We start from the raw sequence: 22,693 nt of genomic DNA, 5'->3' as shown, positions 1-22,693 counted from the left end.
TGATATTGCCTATTTGAAATAACACTTTATTTTCTTACCTCATGACTAGCCCCAAGTTGCCCCCAATCCACCTGTTTTTGGGAATGTGTTGCAGGCTTTAAATGCAGGAATTGATGTATGTATATTATCAAATGAAAGTTACCACACAAAACAGTAAATATCTTTGATTCATACCATCTGCAATGAAACAGAAGGCAAAGTGAATGTAACAATCACTGCTTTTTTTAATTAAAGGTTGCATTTTCCAAACCATCCCAATGTGTTCTGATTTGAGGTTGTATATGAAGCTTGGGAATGCACAGACTTGACTTCATCAAGGAAGGAGGCCCAAATTTAAACCTGGGAATTAATGAACAGAATCTGTTTCACAATTTAGGAAAATGATGAAAAGGTTGGAGACATCAGATATAAAATAAATGTGGCATCATTCACTTTTAAGAGTGCACTCATCACCATGATCCAAAAGGCCATCAACCACAGACAAACCCACTCTCTTATGGACCCCCCACCCACCCACACACACAAAAAGTCTCAGCCTTCATCCTGGTGATTAACTGTTATTGTAACTGTGTAACTGAGCCATATGTCACTCCGGAACTCGTTCATTTGGCAGGGGATAATAGCAATAATGTGTAATATTGATTAGCATTTGTCCAATCAGCACACACAGATCAATCAATCAATCAATCAATTTTTTTTTTATATAGCGTCAAATCACAACAAACAGTTGCCCCAAGGCGCTTTATATTGTAAGGCAAGGCCATACAATAATTATGTAAAACCCCAACGGTCAAAACGACCTCCTGTGAGCAAGCACTTGGCTACAGTGGGAAGGAAAAACTCCCTTTTAACAGGAAGAAACCTCCAGCAGAACCAGGCTCAGGGAGGGGCAGTCTTCTGCTGGGACTGGTTGGGGCTGAGGGAGAGAACCGGGAAAAAGACATGCTGTGGAGGGGAGCAGAGATCGATCACTAATGATTAAATGCAGAGTGGTGCATACAGAGCAAAAAGAGAAAGAAACAGTGCATCATGGGAACCCCCCAGCAGTCTACGCCTATAGCAGCATAACTAAGGGATGGTTCAGGGTCACCTGATCCAGCCCTAACTATAAGCTTGAGCAAAAAGGAAAGTTTTAAGCCTAATCTTAAAAGTAGAGAGGGTGTCTGTCTCCCTGATCTGAATTGGGAGCTGGTTCCACAGGAGAGGAGCCTGAAAGCTGAAGGCTCTGCCTCCCATTCTACTCTTACAAACCCTAGGAACTACAAGTAAGCCTGCAGTCTGAGAGCGAAGCGCTCTAATGGGGTGATATGGTACTACGAGGTCCCTAAGATAAGATGGGACCTGATTATTCAAAACCTTATAAGTAAGAAGAAGAATTTTAAATTCTATTCTAGAATTAACAGGAAGCCAATGAAGAGAGGCCAATATGGGTGAGATATGCTCTCTCCTGCTAGTCCCCGTCAGTACTCTAGCTGCAGCATTTTGAATTAACTGAAGGCTTTTTAGGGAACTTTTAGGACAACCTGATAATAATGAATTACAATAGTCCAGCCTAGAGGAAATAAATGCATGAATTAGTTTTTCAGCATCACTCTGAGACAAGACCTTTCTGATTTTAGAGATATGCGTAAATGCAAAAAGCAGTCCTACATATTTGTTTAATATGCGCTTTGAATGACATATCCTGATCAAAAATGACTCCAAGATTTCTCACAGTATTACTAGAGGTCAGGGTAATGCCATCCAGAGTAAGGATCTGGTTAGACACCATGTTTCTAAGATTTGTGGGGCCAAGTACAATAACTTCAGTTTTATCTGAGTTTAAAAGCAGGAAATTAGATGTCATCCATGTCTTTATGTCTGTAAGACAATCCTGCAGTTTAGCTAATTGGTGTGTGTCCTCTGGCTTCATGGATAGATAAAGCTGGGTATCATCTGCGTAACAATGAAAATTTAAGGAATACCGTCTAATAATACTGCCTAAGGGAAGCATGTATAAAGTGAATAAAATTGGTCCTAGCACAGAACCTTGTGGAACTCCATAATTAACTTTAGTCTGTGAAGAAGATTCCCCATTTACATGAACAAACTGTAATCTATTAGACAAATATGATTCAAACCACCGCAACGCAGTGCCTTTAATACCTATGGCATGCTCTAATCTCTGTAATAAAATTTTATGGTCAACAGTATCAAAAGCAGCACTGAGGTCTAACAGAACAAGCACAGAGATGAGTCCACTGTCCGAGGCCATAAGAAGATCATTTGTAACCTTCACTAATGCTGTTTCTGTACTATGATGAATTCTAAAACCTGACTGAAACTCTTCAAATAGACCATTCCTCTGCAGATGATCAGTTAGCTGTTTTACAACTACCCTTTCAAGAATTTTTGAGAGAAAAGGAAGGTTGGAGATTGGCCTATAATTAGCTAAGATAGCTGGGTCAAGTGATGGCTTTTTAAGTAATGGTTTAATTACTGCCACCTTAAAAGCCTGTGGTACATAGCCAACTAACAAAGATAGATTGATCATATTTAAGATCGAAGCATTAAATAATGGTAGGGCTTCCTTGAGCAGCCTGGCAGGAATGGGGTCTAATAAACATGTTGATGGTTTGGATGAAGTAACTAATGAAAATAACTCAGACAGAACAATCGGAGAGAAAGAGTCTAACCAAATACCGGCATCACTGAGAGCAGCCAAAGATAACGATATGTCTTTGGGATGGTTATGAGTAATTTTTTCCTCTAATAGTTAAAATTTTGCTAGCAAAGAAAGTCATGAAGTCATTACTAGTTAAAGTTAATGGAATACTCAGCTCAATAGAGCTCTGACTCTTTGTCAGCCTGGCTACAGTGCTGAAAAGAAACCTGGGGTTGTTCTTATTTTCTTCAATTAGTGATGAGTAGAAAGATGTCCTAGCTTTACGGAGGGCTTTTTTATAGAGCAACAGACTCTTTTTCCAGGCTAAGTGAAGATCTTCTAAATTAGTGAGACGCCATTTCCTCTCCAACTTACGGGTTATCTGCTTTAAGCTACGAGTTTGTGAGTTATACCACGGAGTCAGACACTTCTGATTTAAAGCTCTCTTTTTCAGAGGAGCTACAGCATCCAAAGTTGTCTTCAATGAGGATGTAAAACTATTGACGAGATACTCTATCTCCCTTACAGAGTTTAGGTAGCTACTCTGCACTGTGTTGGTATATGGCATTAGAGAACATAAAGAAGGAATCATATCCTTAAACCTAGTTACAGCGCTTTCTGAAAGACTTCTAGTGTAATGAAACTTATTCCCCACTGCTGGGTAGTCCATCAGAGTAAATGTAAATGTTATTAAGAAATGATCAGACAGAAGGGAGTTTTCAGGGAATACTGTTAAGTCTTCTATTTCCATACCATAAGTCAGAACAAGATCTAAGATATGATTAAAGTGGTGGGTGGACTCATTTACTTTTTGAGCAAAGCCAATAGAGTCAAATAATAGATTAAATGCAGTGTTGAGGCTGTCATTCTCAGCATCTGTGTGGATGTTAAAATCGCCCACTATAATTATCTTATCTGAGCTAAGCACTAAGTCAGACAAAAGGTCTGAAAATTCACAGAGAAACTCACAGTAACGACCAGGTGGACGATAGATAATAACAAATAAAACTGGTTTTTGGGACTTCCAATTTGGATGGACAAGACTAAGAGACAAGCTTTCAAATGAATTAAAGCTCTGTCTGGGTTTTTGATTAATTAATAAGCTGGAATGGAAGATTGCTGCTAATCCTCCGCCCCGGCCCGTGCTACGAGCATTCTGACAGTTAGTGTGACTCGGGGGTGTTGACTCATTTAAACTAACATATTCATCCTGCTGTAACCAGGTTTCTGTTAGGCAGAATAAATCAATATGTTGATCAATTATTATATCATTTACCAACAGGGACTTAGAAGAGAGAGACCTAATGTTTAATAGACCACATTTAACTGTTTTAGTCTGTGGTGCAGTTGAAGGTGCTATATTATTTTTTCTTTTTGAATTTTTATGCTTAAATAGATTTTTGCTGGTTATTGGTGGTCTGGGAGCAGGCACCGTCTCTACGGGGATGGGGTAATGAGGGGATGGCAGGGGGAGAGAAGCTGCAGAGAGGTGTGTAAGACCACAACTCTGCCTCCTGGTCCCAACCCTGGACAGTCACAGTTTGGAGGATCCAAGAAAATTGGCCAGATTTCTAGAAATGAGAGCTGCTCCATCCAAAGTGGGATGGATGCCGTCTCTCCTAACAAGACCAGGTTTTCCCCAGAAGCTTTGCCAATTATCTATGAAGCCCACCTCATTTTTTGGACACCACTCAGACAGCCAGCAATTCAAGGAGAACATGCGGCTAAACATGTCACTCCTGGTCCGATTGGGGAGGGGCCCAGAGAAAACTACAGAGTCCGACATTGTTTTTGCAAAGTTACACACCGATTTAATGTTAATTTTAGTGACCTCCGATTGGCGTAACCGAGTGTCATTACTGCCGACGTGAATTACAATCTTACCAAATTTACGCTTAGCCTTAGCCAGCAGTTTCAAATTTCCTTCAATGTCGCCTGCTCTGGCCCCCGGAAGACAATTGACTATGGTTGCTGGTGTCGCTAACTTCACATTTCTCAAAACAGAGTCGCCAATAACCAGAGTTTGATCCTCGGCGGGTGTATCGTCGAGTAGGGAAAAACGGTTAGAGATGTGAACGGGTTGACGGTGTACACGGGGCTTCTGTTTAGGGCTACGCTTCCTCCTCACAGTCACCCAGTCAGCCTGCTTTCCCGACTGCTCGGGATCTGCCAGGGGGGAACTAACGGCGGCTAAGCTACCTTGGTCCGCACCGACTACAGGGGCCTGGCTAGCTGTAGAATTTTCCACGGTGCGGAGCCGAGTCTCCAATTCGCCCAGCCTGGCCTCCAAAGCTACGAATAAGCTACACTTATTACAAGTACCGTTACTGCTAAAGGAGGCCGAGGAATAACTAAACATTTCACACCCAGAGCAGAAAAGTGCGGGAGAGACAGGAGAAGCCGCCATGCTAAATCGGCTAAGAGCTAGTAGCTACGCTAACCTAGCGGATTCCTAAAAACACGCAAAGTGAATAATGTGTAAATAATTTAGAGGTAATTCAGCAGAAGGAGTGCTTTAGTTAAGGCACCAGACAGGCCATGAAGCAGCACAGGTAACGCACGGCAACAGTGCTAAAAAATAAAATAAAATAAAAATCCACCAGACAGGCTGTGGAGCAGCACAGGTAACGCACGGCAACAGTGCTAAAAAATAAAATAAAAATCCACCAGACAGGCCATGAAGCAGCACAGGTAACGCACGGCAAGAGTGATACAATAGATACAATACAATAATTAAATTCAGCATAGACGTAGCTCACGATGCTCTCACAAGAATTGCTGATGGAATCATATGGGTGGGGCTGTGTTTACGGCCTCATTTTGAAAACTTAAAATGTCACATTAACATGTAACTGGGTGTTTTCCATTAACAGCCTGCATTTGAAGCACCTCAGCACCGTGAGGTCTCCTATAATGGCTTGCTCATAATTATGAAAGATGTCATTATGATGGATGTTTAGAACTGCGGCATTACTTAGTTACCACTAATCAGACAAATATGAGCCCTATCAATAAATGGCACTTAAATGGCTTACCCTCAGCTCCCAGCAGGTACGAATAGAAGCTGAGGAAGTTGGTGCTGAGGTAGAGCCAGCCCTGGCACGGCACTTTGCCTTTCCAGTAACTGCATGAGTAATAGGTGACCAGCTTTTCCTCTTGCGGCAACTCAAACCACTTCTCAAACCTTAGATGTGCTTCTCTGAACTTCTCGGGATCATCTTCCAATACCAGGGAGGTTTTCCCTTCCTCAGCAATAAGGCCCTAACACAGGACAGAGAAAGGTGAGGGTGTCAACAGAACAATGCATGTGCAACTGTCAAAAAGACACTTTCTACTTGAATTTTCAGGTCAGTCTTATATTTTACAAGTCATACTTCATCATCAGTATTAACTTGGGTGTAACAGGTTAGCTTTGTGGTCTAAGTTCCATAAAATTACATATTTTTCTTTTTTAATGTCTTACTCTAATCTTGCCCTGTACAAAGCTGGTGATGTCTTCACTGGAATCAAAAACAGACAGCGTCCTCATGATGTTTTGCTGCAGCCACTCCCAGTGCTGAACAATCTCTTCCTTGGTCACGCCTAACAAAATATTCGAGAGAAAAACTTACTAAAAATGTATTCATGGAAAGTCGCAAAAATTAGCAATACCCCATCATGTTTTTATTTTGAAAAGGGTTGCATTCACATTTGATTTAATCCTACTGTGGGGACTTTGACGAGAAAAACAATTCCTGCATGTGAATACTTTGTATGTACGTAACACCAGTTAGTACATACTCCCCAACTGTAACTGTTGCACAGGTACTAAGCCAGTAAGTAACCAAGCAAGTAAGAGGGAAACCTGCACAAACCTAGACACTGTGACAATTTCTATTTAGCAAGGACAGACTTTTTAAAATATTTCCTGATGTATATTTGTAGAGGGTGACCCCCCCCCCCCCCCAAAAAAAAGAATCCATACAAATTGTAATAAATCCTACAAAGGTCCAGCAAATTCACTGAAATTTTCTGGACTTAAACTTCAGTCTGTGTACGATCACTCCCCAATCTTTCAGTTATCTTGGTCACTTTGCATAAAAGTCATGTTCTTTCCAAACTATGCTCCAAATGATATGATTTGTTGGTGAAATAGACCTGCAAGCCTGTTATGTCATTGAAGAATGACAATGCCATAGCCCACAAGTTAAGTCAAACGCTGTGCAGTGCCTCAATCAAGGCTGTGAACTGGCAGCCACAGGCCACGTTTGGAAGCCTCTTTTTGTCTGGACCAGGGTATCTGGGGTTAAGCTTTAAAGAAAAAAGTGGGTACACATGCATCCTGAGATTTGTCAGTGATGAATGTGGATTCTGACAATAAACACCCACATTAAATTTTGCTTATACCCAAATATATTATTTACACCCATGCAGTTGGTGGTGGGGAAGATAGTGATGCTGAAACTGAGTAATTCTACTCTTTGGATATTCTTCAATATGAAAAATAATTATGTATTTTTCTGTGAAAAAAAATAAAAATAAATAATAATAATAATAATCAAGCTTTGCAGGACTGTGGATTATATAAATAATGAGCTTTTGCAGTTCTGAGCACCTCACATTTTCTGTGCAACGCACCTTGTGATTTAAGATTTTTATTTATTCATTCATTTATTTTGGTTTGGTTGTTTGAGTACCACTAGGCCTTAAAAAAAATTCTAAGGAAAACACTAGTGAGAGAGTGTGAATGAGTCTGTCTGTCTACTATGTGCTGGCCCGACAACAGAGTAGTCACCTGTCCAGGGTGTGCTCTGCCTCTCAGCCAATGACTACCGGGATCGGCTCCTGCCACCCGTGACCCAGGTTTCAAAAATGAATCAATAAATAGCCTTGATTTTAACATAAACATAAGAACATTGGCTTTCTACGCAATGTGATTACGTTAAATAAATATCTGAAAAGCTGCATTCAATGACCGACATTTAATAATTCTGACATAAAATATGCAGAAGTGGGGTGAAAATAAATGACAAGTATAAACGTGACATACCGCATGCTATTGACCAATAAACCTGTGAATCTCGTGTGTGGTGTAGAATGCGGAAGGGTGCAACTTTAGATGTGGAATCCAACACAGTGTCCAGAGTTCCCACAAGGAGGCCTGCAACATAAAATAAATTAGTAGAAGCTTAGCAAATACGGTGAAATGAAAAATATCCTTTAATCCACACCAGCATTTATTGACAGTCACTCAGTCTGGTCTCTATGGTTTACGAGTACCCAATCAAGGAGTAGGCATTAACAATGGCACACCAGACCTTTTCTGGTGAGAAAGCCAATGGGGTTACTTATTTTTTTTATTGTGTTGACTTATGTTTCGTCTGTTAAAATTAATTTTTAGATGCAGGAAATGTCCCACAATTGTGTAAAATTTTACTTTCAATACAATCGGTACTTGGGGTGTCACAATACATGTATTTGTATTGAACCGTACCGGTAAACATGCGATGGGTCAGAGCACAAAAGTGTACGCAGAATACGTGATACGACTGTGCATATTATGACTGTATATACGTGTATTTCTTTCCATAAGTCACTGACTGACATTTCAGCAAGTAGCGCTACTCATGTCCACAGACAGTGTCCCTCTAGTCTCATGCTCTGTGCAAGAGGTGTGGCCAGCCCCCTTAGCCTGTGTGTGAGACGATCAGAAGGCACAGAAAGTTAGCCAACTGAAGTGACCCAACACCATATTCCACCCAACTTTGGACACTTTCAACTTTGGACACTGAAATGGAATTGGTTAATTTACATTTTTCTTCTGAAATATGAAACTAAATTATCTAATATATAAAGCTGTGTGTGTTTGCTATGCACAGCCACAGTAATTAAGCAATCCATACCAAACTTGCTAAGGTGACTGGGGCCACCAAGTGGGAGGTCAGTGGGGCACCATAACAATAATAATAAAATAATAATATTAATTAAAAAAAAAAAAAGAAGATGGCACTGGGAAAAAGCTAAATATGAGGACCTCCTTAACCGGAGGTACAGTATTTGGGAGAGGTAAAAAGGAAAAGAGGAAAAAAAATTAAAGAGCAGAGAGCAGGTAGCAGCTAAAAGAACAGAAGAAGAATATGATGAACAAATAGGGGCAGAGAGAAGTCGTTATTGTGGGATTCTTAAATGGTTTATAGAGAATTAAAAACATTTATAAATGTTTTATAAAGACATTACATACATTTATTAATAATTATTAAGCCATCTATTTATGTTCTTACCAATGAGTAGCTAATAAAAAAAGAATGCTTTGTAAATGTTTTACAAGTAGTTATTTAAGCATTTACTTACACTCTATAAATGCTTTACTAATGCTTTATAGCGTGCAGTTGATATAAAATGTTACCAAAATTAACAAAACAATAACAAAATGTAGAAAAAGTGAAGCACTGTGAATACTCTGTGGATGCACCGTACATTGTCTGTAAGTGTTTCAAGGCCTTGAAATCCATCTGCCTGGTGCTTGTCCATGGATGCTGTAGCCTGATGCAGATGAGAGTCTAAGACTCCCCCTTGATGGGTCACCAGTCCATTGCTGAATACTCTCCAACCAAAGGCTGGCACCAATTTACACCCAGGATAACTAGTGTCTTGTCACGGACAGGTACTACGAAGCACAATCCTGTAACTGAGTAGTTGGTAGTCCAACTCCTATACCACAGAACTACCTCCTCTGCATGTTACATATCTCACATTAGTTTCACCTTTTCAGCCTTTCCAATGAAAGGCTCGTTAGCAGACTTTTAATGAGCCTTTCATTGGATTCAGGTGTGCTGGAGCAGGGAGACAACTAAGAGTGTCACGAAGGTGGCTCTTGAGGACCAACCTTGGCCACCCCTGCTTTACAGCATCAAGCAATACTAATGTAAGAGTTTCACTGCTGCCAAATATTAGCTGTACAATTTGTGTTTGATTAGGTTCCCATTGTGTGTTGAGACTTTGATGTTTGGGCTACACCTTTGTTGACATTTTCTGATTGTGCCTTTAATTCCATTCAGCATGCGGAAATGAAATATTTCCTTCTTCTCAGCGATGTCATCCATAAATAATTAATGAGACCACAGCATCACAGCTAAGAGTGGCACCAGCTTTGCAGTGGTATGGCTCTATTTCTATACAAAAACACAACATAAGGACTGAACATGCACTGCTCTAGAAATACACCAATCATCAGTATTCCATACAAATTCAAACTGTTAAATTTAATAATAATAAAAAACTATAACAATATGACAACTCAGTTGAGCACATTTATTGTCAAGAAGATGACACCAGGTAATATTACAAACTAAAGGCATAGTTATCCAGATTCTTGGTTGGCTCTCACTGCGGTATTGTATCACTTCCTGTTCCGGAGCACAGCGGTGTTTTGCTGTATCTGTTAGCCGTTTAATCTGCGCAGTTAGATTGATCTAGTTACCTAGATAACAATTTGCTTCACAGTGTAATCTTCACGTGCCTTAACTAAAGCACTCCCTCTGCTGAATCACCTCTAAATTATTTACACATTATTCACTTTGTGTGTTTTTAGGAATCTGCTAGCTTAGCGCAGCTACTAGCTCTTAGCCGGTTTAGCATGGCGGCTTCTCCTGTCTCTCCCGCACTTTTCTGCTCTGGGTGTGAAATGTTTAGTTATTCCTCGGCCTCCTTTAGCAGTAATGGTACTTGTAATAAGTGTAGCTTATTCGTAGCTTTGGAGGCCAGGCTGGGCGAATTGGAGACTCGGCTCCGCACCGTGGAAAATTCTACAGCTAGCCAGGCCCCTGTAGTCGGTGCGGACCAAGGTAGCTTAGCCGCCGTTAGTTTCCATCTGGCAGCTCCCGAGCAGCCGGGAAAGCAGGCCGACTGGGTGACTGTGAGGAAGAAGTGTAGCCCTAAACAGAAGCCCCGTGTACACCGCCAACCCGTTCACATTTCTAACCGTTTTTCCCCACTCGGCGACACACCCGCCGAGGATCAAACTCTGGTTATTGGCGACTCTGTTTTGAGAAATGTGAAGTTAGCGACACCAGCAACCATAGTCAATTGTCTTCCGGGGGCCAGAGCAGGCGACAGTGAAGGAAATTTGAAACTGCTGGCTAAGGCTAAGCGTAAATTTGGTAAGACTGTAATTCACGTCGGCAGTAATGACACCCGGTTACGCCAATCGGAGGTCACTAAAATTAACATTGAATCGGTGTGTAACTTTGCAAAAACAATGTCGGACTCTGTAGTTTTCTCTGGGCCCCTCCCCAATCGGACCGGGAGTGACATGTTTAGCCGCATGTTCTCCTTGAATTGCTGGCTGTCTGAGTGGTGTCCAAAAAATGAGGTGGGCTTCATAGATAATTGGCAGAGCTTCTGGGGAAACCTGGTCTTGTTAGGAGAGACGGCATCCATCCCACTTTGGATGGAGCAGCTCTCATTTCTAGAAATCTGGCCAATTTTCTTAAATCCTCCAAACCGTGACTATTCAGGGTTGGGACCAGGAAGCAGAGTTGTAGTCTTACACACCTCTCTGCAGCTTCTCTCCCCCTGCCATCCCCTCATTACCCCATCCCCGTAGAGACGGTGTCTGCTCCCAGACCACCAATAACCAGCAAAGATCTATTTAAGCATAAAAATTCAAAAAGAAAAAATAATATAGCACCTTCAACTGCACCACAGACTAAAACAGTTAAATGTGGTCTATTAAACATTAGGTCTCTCTCTTCTAAGTCCCTGTTAGTAAATGATATAATAATTGATCAACATATTGATTTATTCTGCCTTACAGAAACCTGGTTACAGCAGGATGAATATGTTATTTTAAATGAGTCAACACCCCCGAGTCACACTAACTGCCAGAATGCTCGTAGCACGGGCCGAGGCGGAGGATTAGCAGCAATCTTCCATTCCAGCTTATTAATTAATCAAAAACCCAGACAGAGCTATAATTCATTTGAAAGCTTGACTCTTAGTCTTGTCCATCCAAATTGGAAGTCCCAAAACCAGTTTTATTGTTGTTATCTATCGTCCTCCTGGTCCTTACTGTGAGTTTCTCTGTGAATTTTCAGACCTTTTGTCTGACTTAGTGCTTAGCTCAGATAAGATAATTATAGTGGGCGATTTTAACATCCACACAGATGCTGAGAATGACAGCCTCAACACTGCATTTAATCTATTATTAGACTCAATTGACTTTGCTCAAAATGTAAATGAGTCCACCCACCACTTTAATCATATCTTAGATCTTGTTCTGACTTATGGTATGGAAATTGAAGACTTAACAGTATTCCCTGAAAACTCCCTTCTGTCTGATCATTTCTTAATAACATTTACATTTACTCTGATGGACTACCCAGCAGTGGGGAATAAGTTTCATTACACTAGAAGTCTTTCAGAAAGCGCTGTAATTAGGTTTAAGGATATGATTCCTTCTTTATGTTCTCTAATGCCATATACCAACACAGTGCAGAGTAGCTACCTAAACTCTGTAAGTGAGATAGAATATCTCGTCAATAGTTTTACATCCTCATTGAAGACAACTTTGGATGCTGTAGCTCCTCTGAAAAAGAGAGCTTTAAATCAGAAGTGCCTGACTCCGTGGTATAACTCACAAACTCGCAGCTTAAAGCAGATAACCCGTAAATTGGAGAGGAAATGGCGTCTCACTAATTTAGAAGATCTTCACTTAGCCTGGAAAAAGAGTCTGTTGCTCTATAAAAAAGCCCTCCGTAAAGCTAGGACATCTTACTACTCATCACTAATTGAAGAAAATAAGAACAACCCCAGGTTTCTTTTCAGCACTGTAGCCAGGCTGACAAAGAGTCAGAGCTCTATTGAGCCAAGTATTCCTTTAACTTTAACTAGTAATGACTTCATGACTTTCTTTGCTAATAAAATTTTAACTATTAGAGAAAAATTACTCATAACCATCCCAAAGACATATCGTTCTCTTTGGCTGCTTTCAGTGATGCCGGTATTTGGTTAGACTCTTTCTCTCCGATTGTTCTGTCTGAGTTATTTTCATTAGTTACTTCATCCAAACCATCAACATGTCTATTAGACCCCATTCCTACCAGGCTGCTCAAGGAAGCCCTACCATTATTTAATGCTTCGATCTTAAATATGATCAATCTATCTTTATTAGTTGGCTATGTACCACAGGCTTTTAAGGTGGCAGTAATTAAACCAGCTATCTTAGCTAATTATAGGCCAATCTCCAACCTTCCTTTTCTCTCAAAAATTCTTGAAAGGGTAGTTGTAAAACAGCTAACTGATCATCTGCAGAGGAATGGTCTATTTGAAGAGTTTCAGTCAGGTTTTAGAATTCATCATAGTACAGAAACAGCATTAGTGAAGGTTACAAATGATCTTCTTATGGCCTCAGACAGTGGACTCATCTCTGTGTTTGTTCTGTTAGACCTCAGTGCTGCTTTTGATACTGTTGACCATAAAATTTTATTACAGAGATTAGAGCATGCCATAGGTATTAAAGGCACTGCGCTGCGGTGGTTTGAATCATATTTATCTAATAGATTACAATTTGTTCATGTAAATGGAGAATTTTCTTCACAGACTAAGGTTAATTATGGAGTTCCACAAGGTTCTGTGCTAGGACCAATTTTATTCACTTTATACATGCTTCCCTTAGGCAGTATTATTAGACGGCATTGCTTAAATTTTCATTGTTACGCAGATGATACCCAGCTTTATCTATCCATGAAGCCAGAGGACACACACCAATTAGCTAAACTGCAGGATTGTCTTACAGACATAAAGACATGGATGACCTCTAATTTCCTGCTTTTAAACTCAGATAAAACTGAAGTTATTGTACTTGGCCCCACAAATCTTAGAAACATGGTGTCTAACCAGATCCTTACTCTGGATGGCATTACCCTGACCTCTAGTAATACTGTGAGAAATCTTGGAATCATTTTTGATCAGGATATGTCATTCAAAGCGCATATTAAACAAATATGTAGGACTGCTTTTTTGCATTTACGCAATATCTCTAAAATTAGAAAGGTCTTGTCTCAGAGTGATGCTGAAAAACTAATTCATGCATTTATTTCCTCTAGGCTGGACTATTGTAATTCATTATTATCAGGTTGATAAGGAGAGAGCATATCTCACCCATATTGGCCTCTCTTCATTGGCTTCCTGTTAATTCTAGAATAGAATTTAAAATTCTTCTTCTTACTTATAAGGTTTTGAATAATCAGGTCCCATCTTATCTTAGGGACCTCATAGTACCATATCACCCCAATAGAGCGCTTCACTCTCAGACTGCAGGCTTACTTGTAGTTCCTAGGATTTGTAAGGGTACAATGGGAGGCAGAGCCTTCAGCTTTCAGGCTCCTCTCCTGTGGAACCAGCTCCCAATTCGGATCAGGGAGACAGACACCCTCTCTACTTTTAAGATTAGGCTTAAAACTTTCCTTTTTGCTAAAGCTTATAGTTAGGGCTGGATCAGGTGACCCTGAACCATCCCTTAGTTATGCTGCTATAGACTTAGACTGCTGGGGGGTTCCCATGATGCACTGAGTGTTTCTTTCTGTTTTTGCTCTGTATGCACTACTCTGCATTTAATCATTAGTGATTGATCTCTGCTCCCCTCCACAGCATGTCTTTTTCTTGGTTCTCTCCCTCAGCCCCAACCAGTCCCAGCAGAAGACTGCCCCTCCCTCAGCCTGGTTCTGCTGGAGGTTTCTTCCTGTTAAAAGGGAGTTCTTCCTTCCCACTGTCGCCAAGTGCTTGCTCAGAGGGGGTCGTTTTGACCGTTGGGGTTTTTACGTAATTACTGTATGGCCTTGCCTTACAATATAAAGCGCCTTGGGGCAACTGTTTGTTGTGATTTGGCGCTATATAAATAAAATTGATGATGATGAATTGATGGGCTCAGCAATAAATGGATTGAAAAGTAACTGTCCTCTGGCATAAAATTCAAATGTGAATTTTTGGAAACACTGATGGCTGATCGTATGGAGGACATTTAAAATTTAAATGCCTTAAATCAGTAGCTACCTCAAAAAAAAAAAAAATTCTTTTTTGTGAAGGGACAGAAAGGTGTCAGTACACTGACAATGAACCTGCATGGTTACACCATCTCAGATATGAGGCTTTGATCCTTTTGTTTAAAAGATTACTGTAAATATACTTTATTTGTTACTGTTCATTGCTTCTGCATCACCATAATTAGAAGCAGAAGAAAAGAGGAATGAGGAAAAGAATGAGTAGAATATGAAGAAGAATGAGACTAGAATGAGAAGGAAAAGAAAAGAAATTAAAAATGTAAAAGCTAAAATGACAAATTAAGCAATCCCTTTGCACACTGGACACATTATTTTCTGACACTTTATAGACTAAATCTGTCAATAATGAAAAATCAGCAGTCCTTCTGGACTCTAAGCTTTTGCTGTAGGACGTGGAAATAATGCTACTCTGTATCCCAGAGGAACCCACACACATCTAACAGAAAGCAAAATAGGTCAATGGTTTGAGGCTGTTTTTTCAAGCGCATACACATCATGTAAACTTACCCACAGACAGACAGTAAAATCTGCAGGAAATGAAAGTAAATGTACAGAGAACAGAGTAACAGGTAACATCCTCATCACCTGACTGAGTGCTGCACATAAACCAACATACAGACATGAACACCAATGGAACCTTCACAAAGCTGTGACATATTACACCAAACTCTGTAATCCTTCACATTCTATGGCTTCATTAGGAATTTTACACTCACGATTATATATGCAGCCGCTCTGTTTTGTGTGTGCCTGATCCTGTCAGAAGTTAAGCGGAGTAGGTCCTGATTAGTACTTGGATAGGAAGCCTCAGAATACCAGGGCCTGTGTGTGTTTCTCAGTAAAACTGCCGCTGCATCACAAAGGGCATCCAGCGTAAAACTTGTGCCAAATCCCAGTGCTGATCTGTACTGGCTCCACTGCAGCAACCCTTAACAAAACAGGGGCAGCAAAAGACAAACAACATTTCAAGGAGGTTATGTTTTTGGTTCTACAACCCCAATTCCAATAAAGTTGGGACATTGTGTAATGTGTAAAACGTAAATTAAAAACAGAAAACAATAATTTGCAAATACTCTTCAACCTATATTCAATTGAATACACCACAAAGACAAGATATTGTTCAAATATATGTTCAAACTGATACACTTTGTTTTTCTGTAACAGGTGGTTGTAATTTACAGATGAAAGGTTTCTAAAGAACCATTTCTTGATTGTTTAGCTATTTTAATTGCAAGTGTTCTAAACTTTTTTTTTTTTTAACAGTAATCAGAAATTCTGAGGTAACAAACAACAAAAAACATTTCCAAGGATTTTTCTTCAGAAAACTGCTCTATAAATGAGCAGTCCTGTGAAATTTCTGTTTTGTACAGATCAGTGGTTTCTGCACCGATCTGTTTTGTACAGATCAGTGGTTTCTGCCACTAGTCTTCCGTGTTTTGGCCCTGCACATTGATCCTATTGGATAGCACAAACATACGTCACAGCTTAGCGCATCGAAAGTTGGATTGGGTTGAACTTTGACCTCGTCAGCCTGCCGACAAGCGGCAATGTGCACTCCCGTCAGAAGCATCGCGTCAAAAGCCGAGCTAAAGTGACGCTTCTGACGCCTCTAAAAAGCAAAGCGTCTTATTGAAAATAATGCTTTTTAGACCGATTCCTGACCCCTCTGATGCTTCCGACACGTTCAATGTGAAAGGCCAATAAGGCCTAACCTAAAGTAAGCGGTTGAAGATGAGTGAGTGAGTGAATGAGGTGCTTTTGACATGAACTGTTAACCAGATGTTGATAACAACCAAAGTAACCCACACATACAAAGAAATCAAACCATAAACATCCATAAATTAAGTTACATGTAATACGAGTGAAGCGCTGTCCAGCAGCGTGAAGCTTACTCTTATGGTACACGTAGGCACAAACCGTAAATGGCACAAAAAAAATCTTCCCAGTGGAGGGGAAAAAAAAACAAAACAACAACAAAAAAAAACACACAAAAAGAACAACATTGTCGTAAAAAGCCACAAACCCATGGTAGATGAAGCCGCAAATTGGAAATGGCACAAAATGATTTGATCCACCAACATCAACAGTCTTTTTGCTTAACAATTCCCTTATTGATCCTTCAGAGTGGCCGTTGTTTTTGAGGGTGTTTGTCAGGAAAATGATCATTTCTCTATGTTGATTGCAGACCCTGCAGAGGGTCTGTAATCAACTGCTTCTGCAACGGCTCCACTTTGAAGCTTGTACCAATGAAGCAGTGCTCCGATGCGCTGCTTCATTGGTTCTCTGCTTTGATGCTTTTCAGAAGCGGCAAGTCCACTTTTTAACCCCTCTCAAAGCCATTTAAAGATGTCAATCGTGAGTCACTTTTGTGCGGATTAAAGTCACTAACTGGGACTCTTGTCTTGTTGCAGTCAAGAAACAAGACTCATTCTCTGTTCCATTTGCACAGCTCCAAAGGCCACGCTGCTCTCTGAAGAGTGATGTTAGAGTCTGGCCGTAACTATTAACTTCAAAGCGAATCACCATTTTAAATCAAATGACACCTTTCCAAACATTGTAATACAAACAATAAATTACAACTGACTAAAATGTTTTTTTCCTCCCAAAATGAGATGTCCGATATTGATGCTGACTTGCAGCACAGCCAGCTGAGCTCAGCTCGGAGGTATGGAGTGACATTTATGCCATTAATGTCTGAAAGGAAATGCTTTAGACAAAAACTACAGACTGTTTATTTCTATTTATGTCTAGAGATAAAGGATCCACCATGTAGATTTTATTTAAGTACATAGATCAAGGATCCAGTGACCAATTTCATATTTATTTACTTGAAGACTCAATAAAATGCTGACATAGAAAACCTGTAAAGCCTACTTTTACTACACAGAAAATTCACAAGAGGTATTGATAAGGGAATCGAATCAATAAGCAAAATCCATAATGGTATCAATAGATAAAATCTTATCAATACCCATCCCTAGACCTAAATGACACGGTGAGATGCTGAACAGCTTCACTCGTTCATGTCTGTGACATATACATATTAATGTAAAATAACAGGAAAAAAGTATTGAACACCTGATGAAAGGGAGGTGCAAAAAGACATGGAATGCCAAGACACCAACTGAAATCAGTCATTAGAAAGCAATCCTGCTGCTTGTCAGTGCAAATTAATATGAACTGGTTCAGTTCTAACTGATGGCCTATAAAAAGCATCTCATTAACAAGGTGTCACATAAGAAACATCTCATGATGGGTAAAAGCAAAGAGCTCTCTGAAGATCCTCACAACCTTACTATTGCAAAACATATTGATGGCATTGGTTACAGAAGGATTTTTTAAACTTCTGAGAAGAAAACAATAAGCAGTGCACTCAACCACTATGGCCTATATGCACGCTCACCACAAAAGACTCCACTGCTAAAGAAAAAGAATGATGAAGCTCATTTAAAGACAAGCTTGTGAAATACTGGGAGAATATAGTCTGGTCAGATGAGATCAAAATTGAGGTGTTTGGAGGGCAAATGGCACTGTACACCACCCTAAAAAACACCATACCAACAGTGAAATTTACAGGTGGGAACATCATGGTGTGGGGCTGTTTATTAGCATATGGCACTGGCAAACTTTATATTAGGCCCCATTAAAAAAACAGTTTATCATCTCTGCCCGCATGTCAAAATTGGCCTGCATCAATTGTGGGTTCTTTTTTTTTGGTGGGGGGGGCAATTTTATTGACAGCTTTACAGCTGGCACATCCCCAAGGTAGTGAGTGTGCTTTGGCCAAAGACGGCCGTAGTTTACCGAGCCGGACACAGAACTTACAGCTTGTCATTGACAGCCGGGTCATTCCATGTCAATTCAACGAGGGCCTCACGCACTTTGTCTCAGATTTTCTTCAAATTTTAATCAAATATTCCAAGACTATTCAAACCAACAAATCTGTAGAACAACCAAGTAGTTTCTGAGATATGGCCAATTTAGTGTGCATGGGGTTTGCCATTTTTAGGCAAAAATTATGGCCGCCATTTCTGGAGCCATGTTCAAAGTAGAATATCTCAGCAAATAATGGACTTAGAGGCCTAAAAATTTTCTGTGGCAGTTGTCATGGACACTGAGACTTGGACTATAGTCAAACATCAGACATTGACACTAAACTGTGAAGTTTATGTATGCTCAAACTATGGAAGATATTACATTGACTATTGTGAGCATCCATGTTTGAGACACTGAAGCATACCACTACACTCAAACAAGCCTTTCCATTTCTTGGCTCCTTAATGCCAGCAATACTGGCTATGAAATATGTAAATATGGCATATCTGTGGTAAACAGTTATTGTGGGAGAAACCTCTGAAATCTGAAAAAAACATTTTGTGGTCGAATTTTATTAGAAGAAAAGCTTGTGTGGGCAGTAAATAAAAGTCTTCAAACTGATTCCATTTTGAAGGTACTGATATCTACTTTATGTTATAAATATGGCCTTCTTTATGAAACTCCTTCCTGGTTAATTTAAGCATCCAATTATAGCTAATTTGTGCACTCGTGAATGGATTTCTAGTGCTGAAATGACAATCTCATTTTAATTGTGTGCACACACTGCATTCATATGATTCATGACACACCCCAGAATTTTTGCACATAGATCTGCCAGGGGGATTCCCCAAGGTTTCCACGGTTACTATATCCATTATATTCTGCCACCATCTACCAAGATGATGAAGACAAAAAGAGGGTGGACATTTCAGCAAGACAATGACCCCAAACACACAGCCAAGGAAACTCTCGACTGGTCTCAGAGAATGAAAAAAAGCTGAAAGAATGGCCCAGCCTATCACCTGACTTGAATCCAACAGAAAATCTACAGAAAGAACTACAGATCAGACTTAATAGAAGAGTTCTACAGAACCTCCAACATTTGAAGATTGTTTGTGTGGAAGAATGGACAAAATCACATCTGAGCAATGCATGTAACTGGTTTCTCCATACATGAGGCATCTTGAAGCTGACATTAGAAACAAAGGATTTTATACGAAGTATTAAAAAATTCAGGAAGCCTGTTCAACACTTTTCCCCTATCATTCCATTTTACAACACATAACTTAATTCCTGTACTTATTTGTTTTGGTTTCTTTGTATGTGTGGATTACTTGGGTTGTTACTGACATCTGGTGAAAATTTCATGTCAATAGCATCATTAGAAATACATTTATTGACTAAAAAAAAATGGTGATGTGTTCAATACTGATTTTACCAGCTGTTTGTGTTTGGGTGTTGCGAACACTGACAGTTCTGCAAAGGCACTGTGCACTTTCGGAATCACTCCAAGGCTCTAGGATGACATCTTCGATGCAGAGTGACCTTGCCAACCATTTTCTCCTAAATGGAATAGGGCTAAGGGTTTCATTTCCCTGAAACGTACAAAAACTGTCAAAATTTGAGCAATAATTGTAATGGCTTCCTAAACAGTGTGTGTGTGTGTGTGTGTGTGTGTGTGTGTGTGTGTGTGTGTGTGTGTGTGTGCGCGTGTGTGTGTGTGGGGGGTCACTTTCGGATGTGTAGCATTCCGGAAGATATGTGGCATATCAAGTTTCTGATGTGGCCCAGGTCTATGATGAACTTGCCCCAAGTCTGTGAGACTTCCTCCAGAGAGGTCAGACATACGACACCGATAACAAACATGTCCTTCTTTTGTGGCCATCAGAGGGTGCTGAAATCTACTGGAAACATGACAGATTATGCAACAAAAACTGTAAATATCAAACTGATTTGGTTTTAAAATATATCATTTGGTGGTACGGTAGCTTAGTACTATTGCCTCACAGAAAAAAGGTTGTGGGATCACTTCCCATCTGGTCCTTTCTGTGTGGAGATTGCATGTTCTCCCAATGTTTGTGTGGGTTCCCTCTGGGTGCTCTGGCTTCCTCCCACTTCCAAAGAAATTAATCTTCGGTGAATTTGTGACTCTGAATTGACCGTAGGTGTAAGTGTGAATGAGTTTGTCTGTCTAAATGTGCCCATGTGACATACTGAAATCCTGTCTAGAGTGTACCTCGCCTCATGCCCTACAACTGCTGAGACAGGCTGATTGGAGTAAGCGGGTATAGAAAATGAATGGATGAATGTATGGCACTTAGTGGTGGAGTCTTGTTTTGCCACTGGCCAAAATAATTCTCTCCTGCAATGCCGCCCTGCTTGTACGATAACTATAGGTTGCTATGATGGCATAGCAGCTCTCTGCCAATCGAGACCAGATGATCAGATCGAAAACAAACACTTCACAATCTTTAAAGGTGAGTGGACAACAACCATTATTAGTCTGCATGATAGTCACAATCGAAAGGCATGTGTGCCAACACTGTGTGGTGTGTCAACCTCCTGTAGACCACACTCTCACAAGTGCCACTAACTTAGCTTATGGCAAGCTAAAAGTGGATGCTCTCATTATGGCCAAACTCCTATACAGTTTTTGTATATTCTGTGTTAGTACGCGCCCGCGGCTGACATGCTTGATGAGTCCCTGCACAAAAAGTAGTTCCCAGATAATTGTGATATTTGGCACAAGAAATGTGCCAAATATCACAATATCACTGTGTATTTCATGTGTTTTTATGCCTAAATGATCGCAAGTCAATACTCACGCTCATTCAGCCACATCTTCTCATGTCTGCAAATTCAGCGCCATTTTGCAAACAACCGGAAACTGGGTCATGCAAAAGCAGTCCGGTGAGCTCAATCTGTGGGCGCGAGCTATCCCACAATGCCAAAATAGCAGAGATGTCGCTCCAGTGAGAGAGGCACGCTGAGCAGGGTGCCTATAGACTGGAGGTCACACAGACATGGGGTCAAGACTACGGTTCGCGCAGTGAGGCCAGATTGTGGTATAATGTGTGCTTCTACAAAGTACCAAAACATGATTCTGAATTCACCATTTAAGAGAAATTAAAAAACAAAACAAAACAAAGCAAAAAAAAAAAAAAAAAACCTTCCCATTCAACACCCCATAGGTTGGTCACCTATGTAACCAACTGTAATTTTAATTTATAGAAACCAACACCTTGTGGCATCATGCTAAAGAAAATTACATAATTTTCAAACGGTGCAATCAAGTGTCTCTTTGCAATCCAAACAGTATAAATCAGTGTATACCCGTTGTTTTTAGGTCTATTTATCAAAATGCAACGGACAGTCAGAATTTGACGGTTCACGTAATTTGCTGTAACATCATCTCGTTCATTCAGTGTGATGGAGGTTGTACCCGTAGAAATGAGGCTCTGCAGACGAGCGAGGCATTACAATATAACACCAGTACCGCCCTGTGTACGGCAGACACCGTGCCAGATAAGTAAATATATGCTGAAACCATTCGATAATAACTTCCTTGGGTTAATATCTTCACAAGATCCCGCCTCTGTTGTCCTAAAAGTGTGAAGAGGTGACACCATAAGCGCTAATGTTACCTGTCAAGCCGCCTCCGCCTTCACCGTAGCCTCGTCTCCTTTGCAGGACGAAATATTCATTATCCCGCTCGGTGACCCACAACTTAAAGGCATTTTTCAAAAGTATCTCTTCAGGCTTGAGCCACATGTTTCAAATGTCGCGAAATTATCCAGCAAACCAGCCGGACATGTCGTAGCCTAAAACCGAACCCGTGGACATTTGTTTGTGTTCCTCCCTTCACACACGTCGACAAGAAATTCTACCAAGGTTGCAAGGCATTCTGGGATTGTAGTTCTGGACCAGAAGGAGTGTTTTGTTTTGTTTAAGTTCCCCCAAATTTTCACTTTTAATTTAAATTTGCAGTTTTCAGTCTGTCATTGCTAATTATTTTTAAAACAGCTACCACCAAATTATTTTAATTACGGATTAAATCAAATATCATGTTTCCTCCATTAGCAGTTACCCACAAATATTCAGTTTACAGTAATGTAAAACAAAGGGGGCAGGGAGAAGTAAGGGGCATGTCTGCTTATTAAATTACTTCAAAGGTTAATTATCAAAATTTGAGGAA

At 40.3% G+C, this 22,693-nt stretch overlaps 1 protein-coding gene across 1 annotated transcript in view; it reads right to left on the bottom strand.

Annotated features, from left to right (window-relative positions):
* tbc1d8b (TBC1 domain family member 8B) overlaps positions 1–22,385 on the bottom strand; it is a 62,878-nt gene extending 40,493 nt beyond the window's left edge. The window contains 4 exon segments of the mRNA XM_034179100.1: positions 5,680–5,905; positions 6,108–6,226; positions 7,674–7,784; positions 22,143–22,385. Of these exon segments, the coding sequence (XP_034034991.1) occupies positions 5,680–5,905; positions 6,108–6,226; positions 7,674–7,784; positions 22,143–22,269 (583 nt within the window). The 5' untranslated portion in view covers positions 22,270–22,385.
* Positions 22,386–22,693: the final 308 nt, after the last annotated feature.

This window comes from Thalassophryne amazonica, chromosome 9 (assembly GCF_902500255.1).
Source record: "Thalassophryne amazonica chromosome 9, fThaAma1.1, whole genome shotgun sequence".
Classification (NCBI taxonomy): Eukaryota; Metazoa; Chordata; class Actinopteri; order Batrachoidiformes; family Batrachoididae; genus Thalassophryne; species Thalassophryne amazonica.
This window is presented reverse-complemented; position numbering and strand designations above follow the sequence as displayed.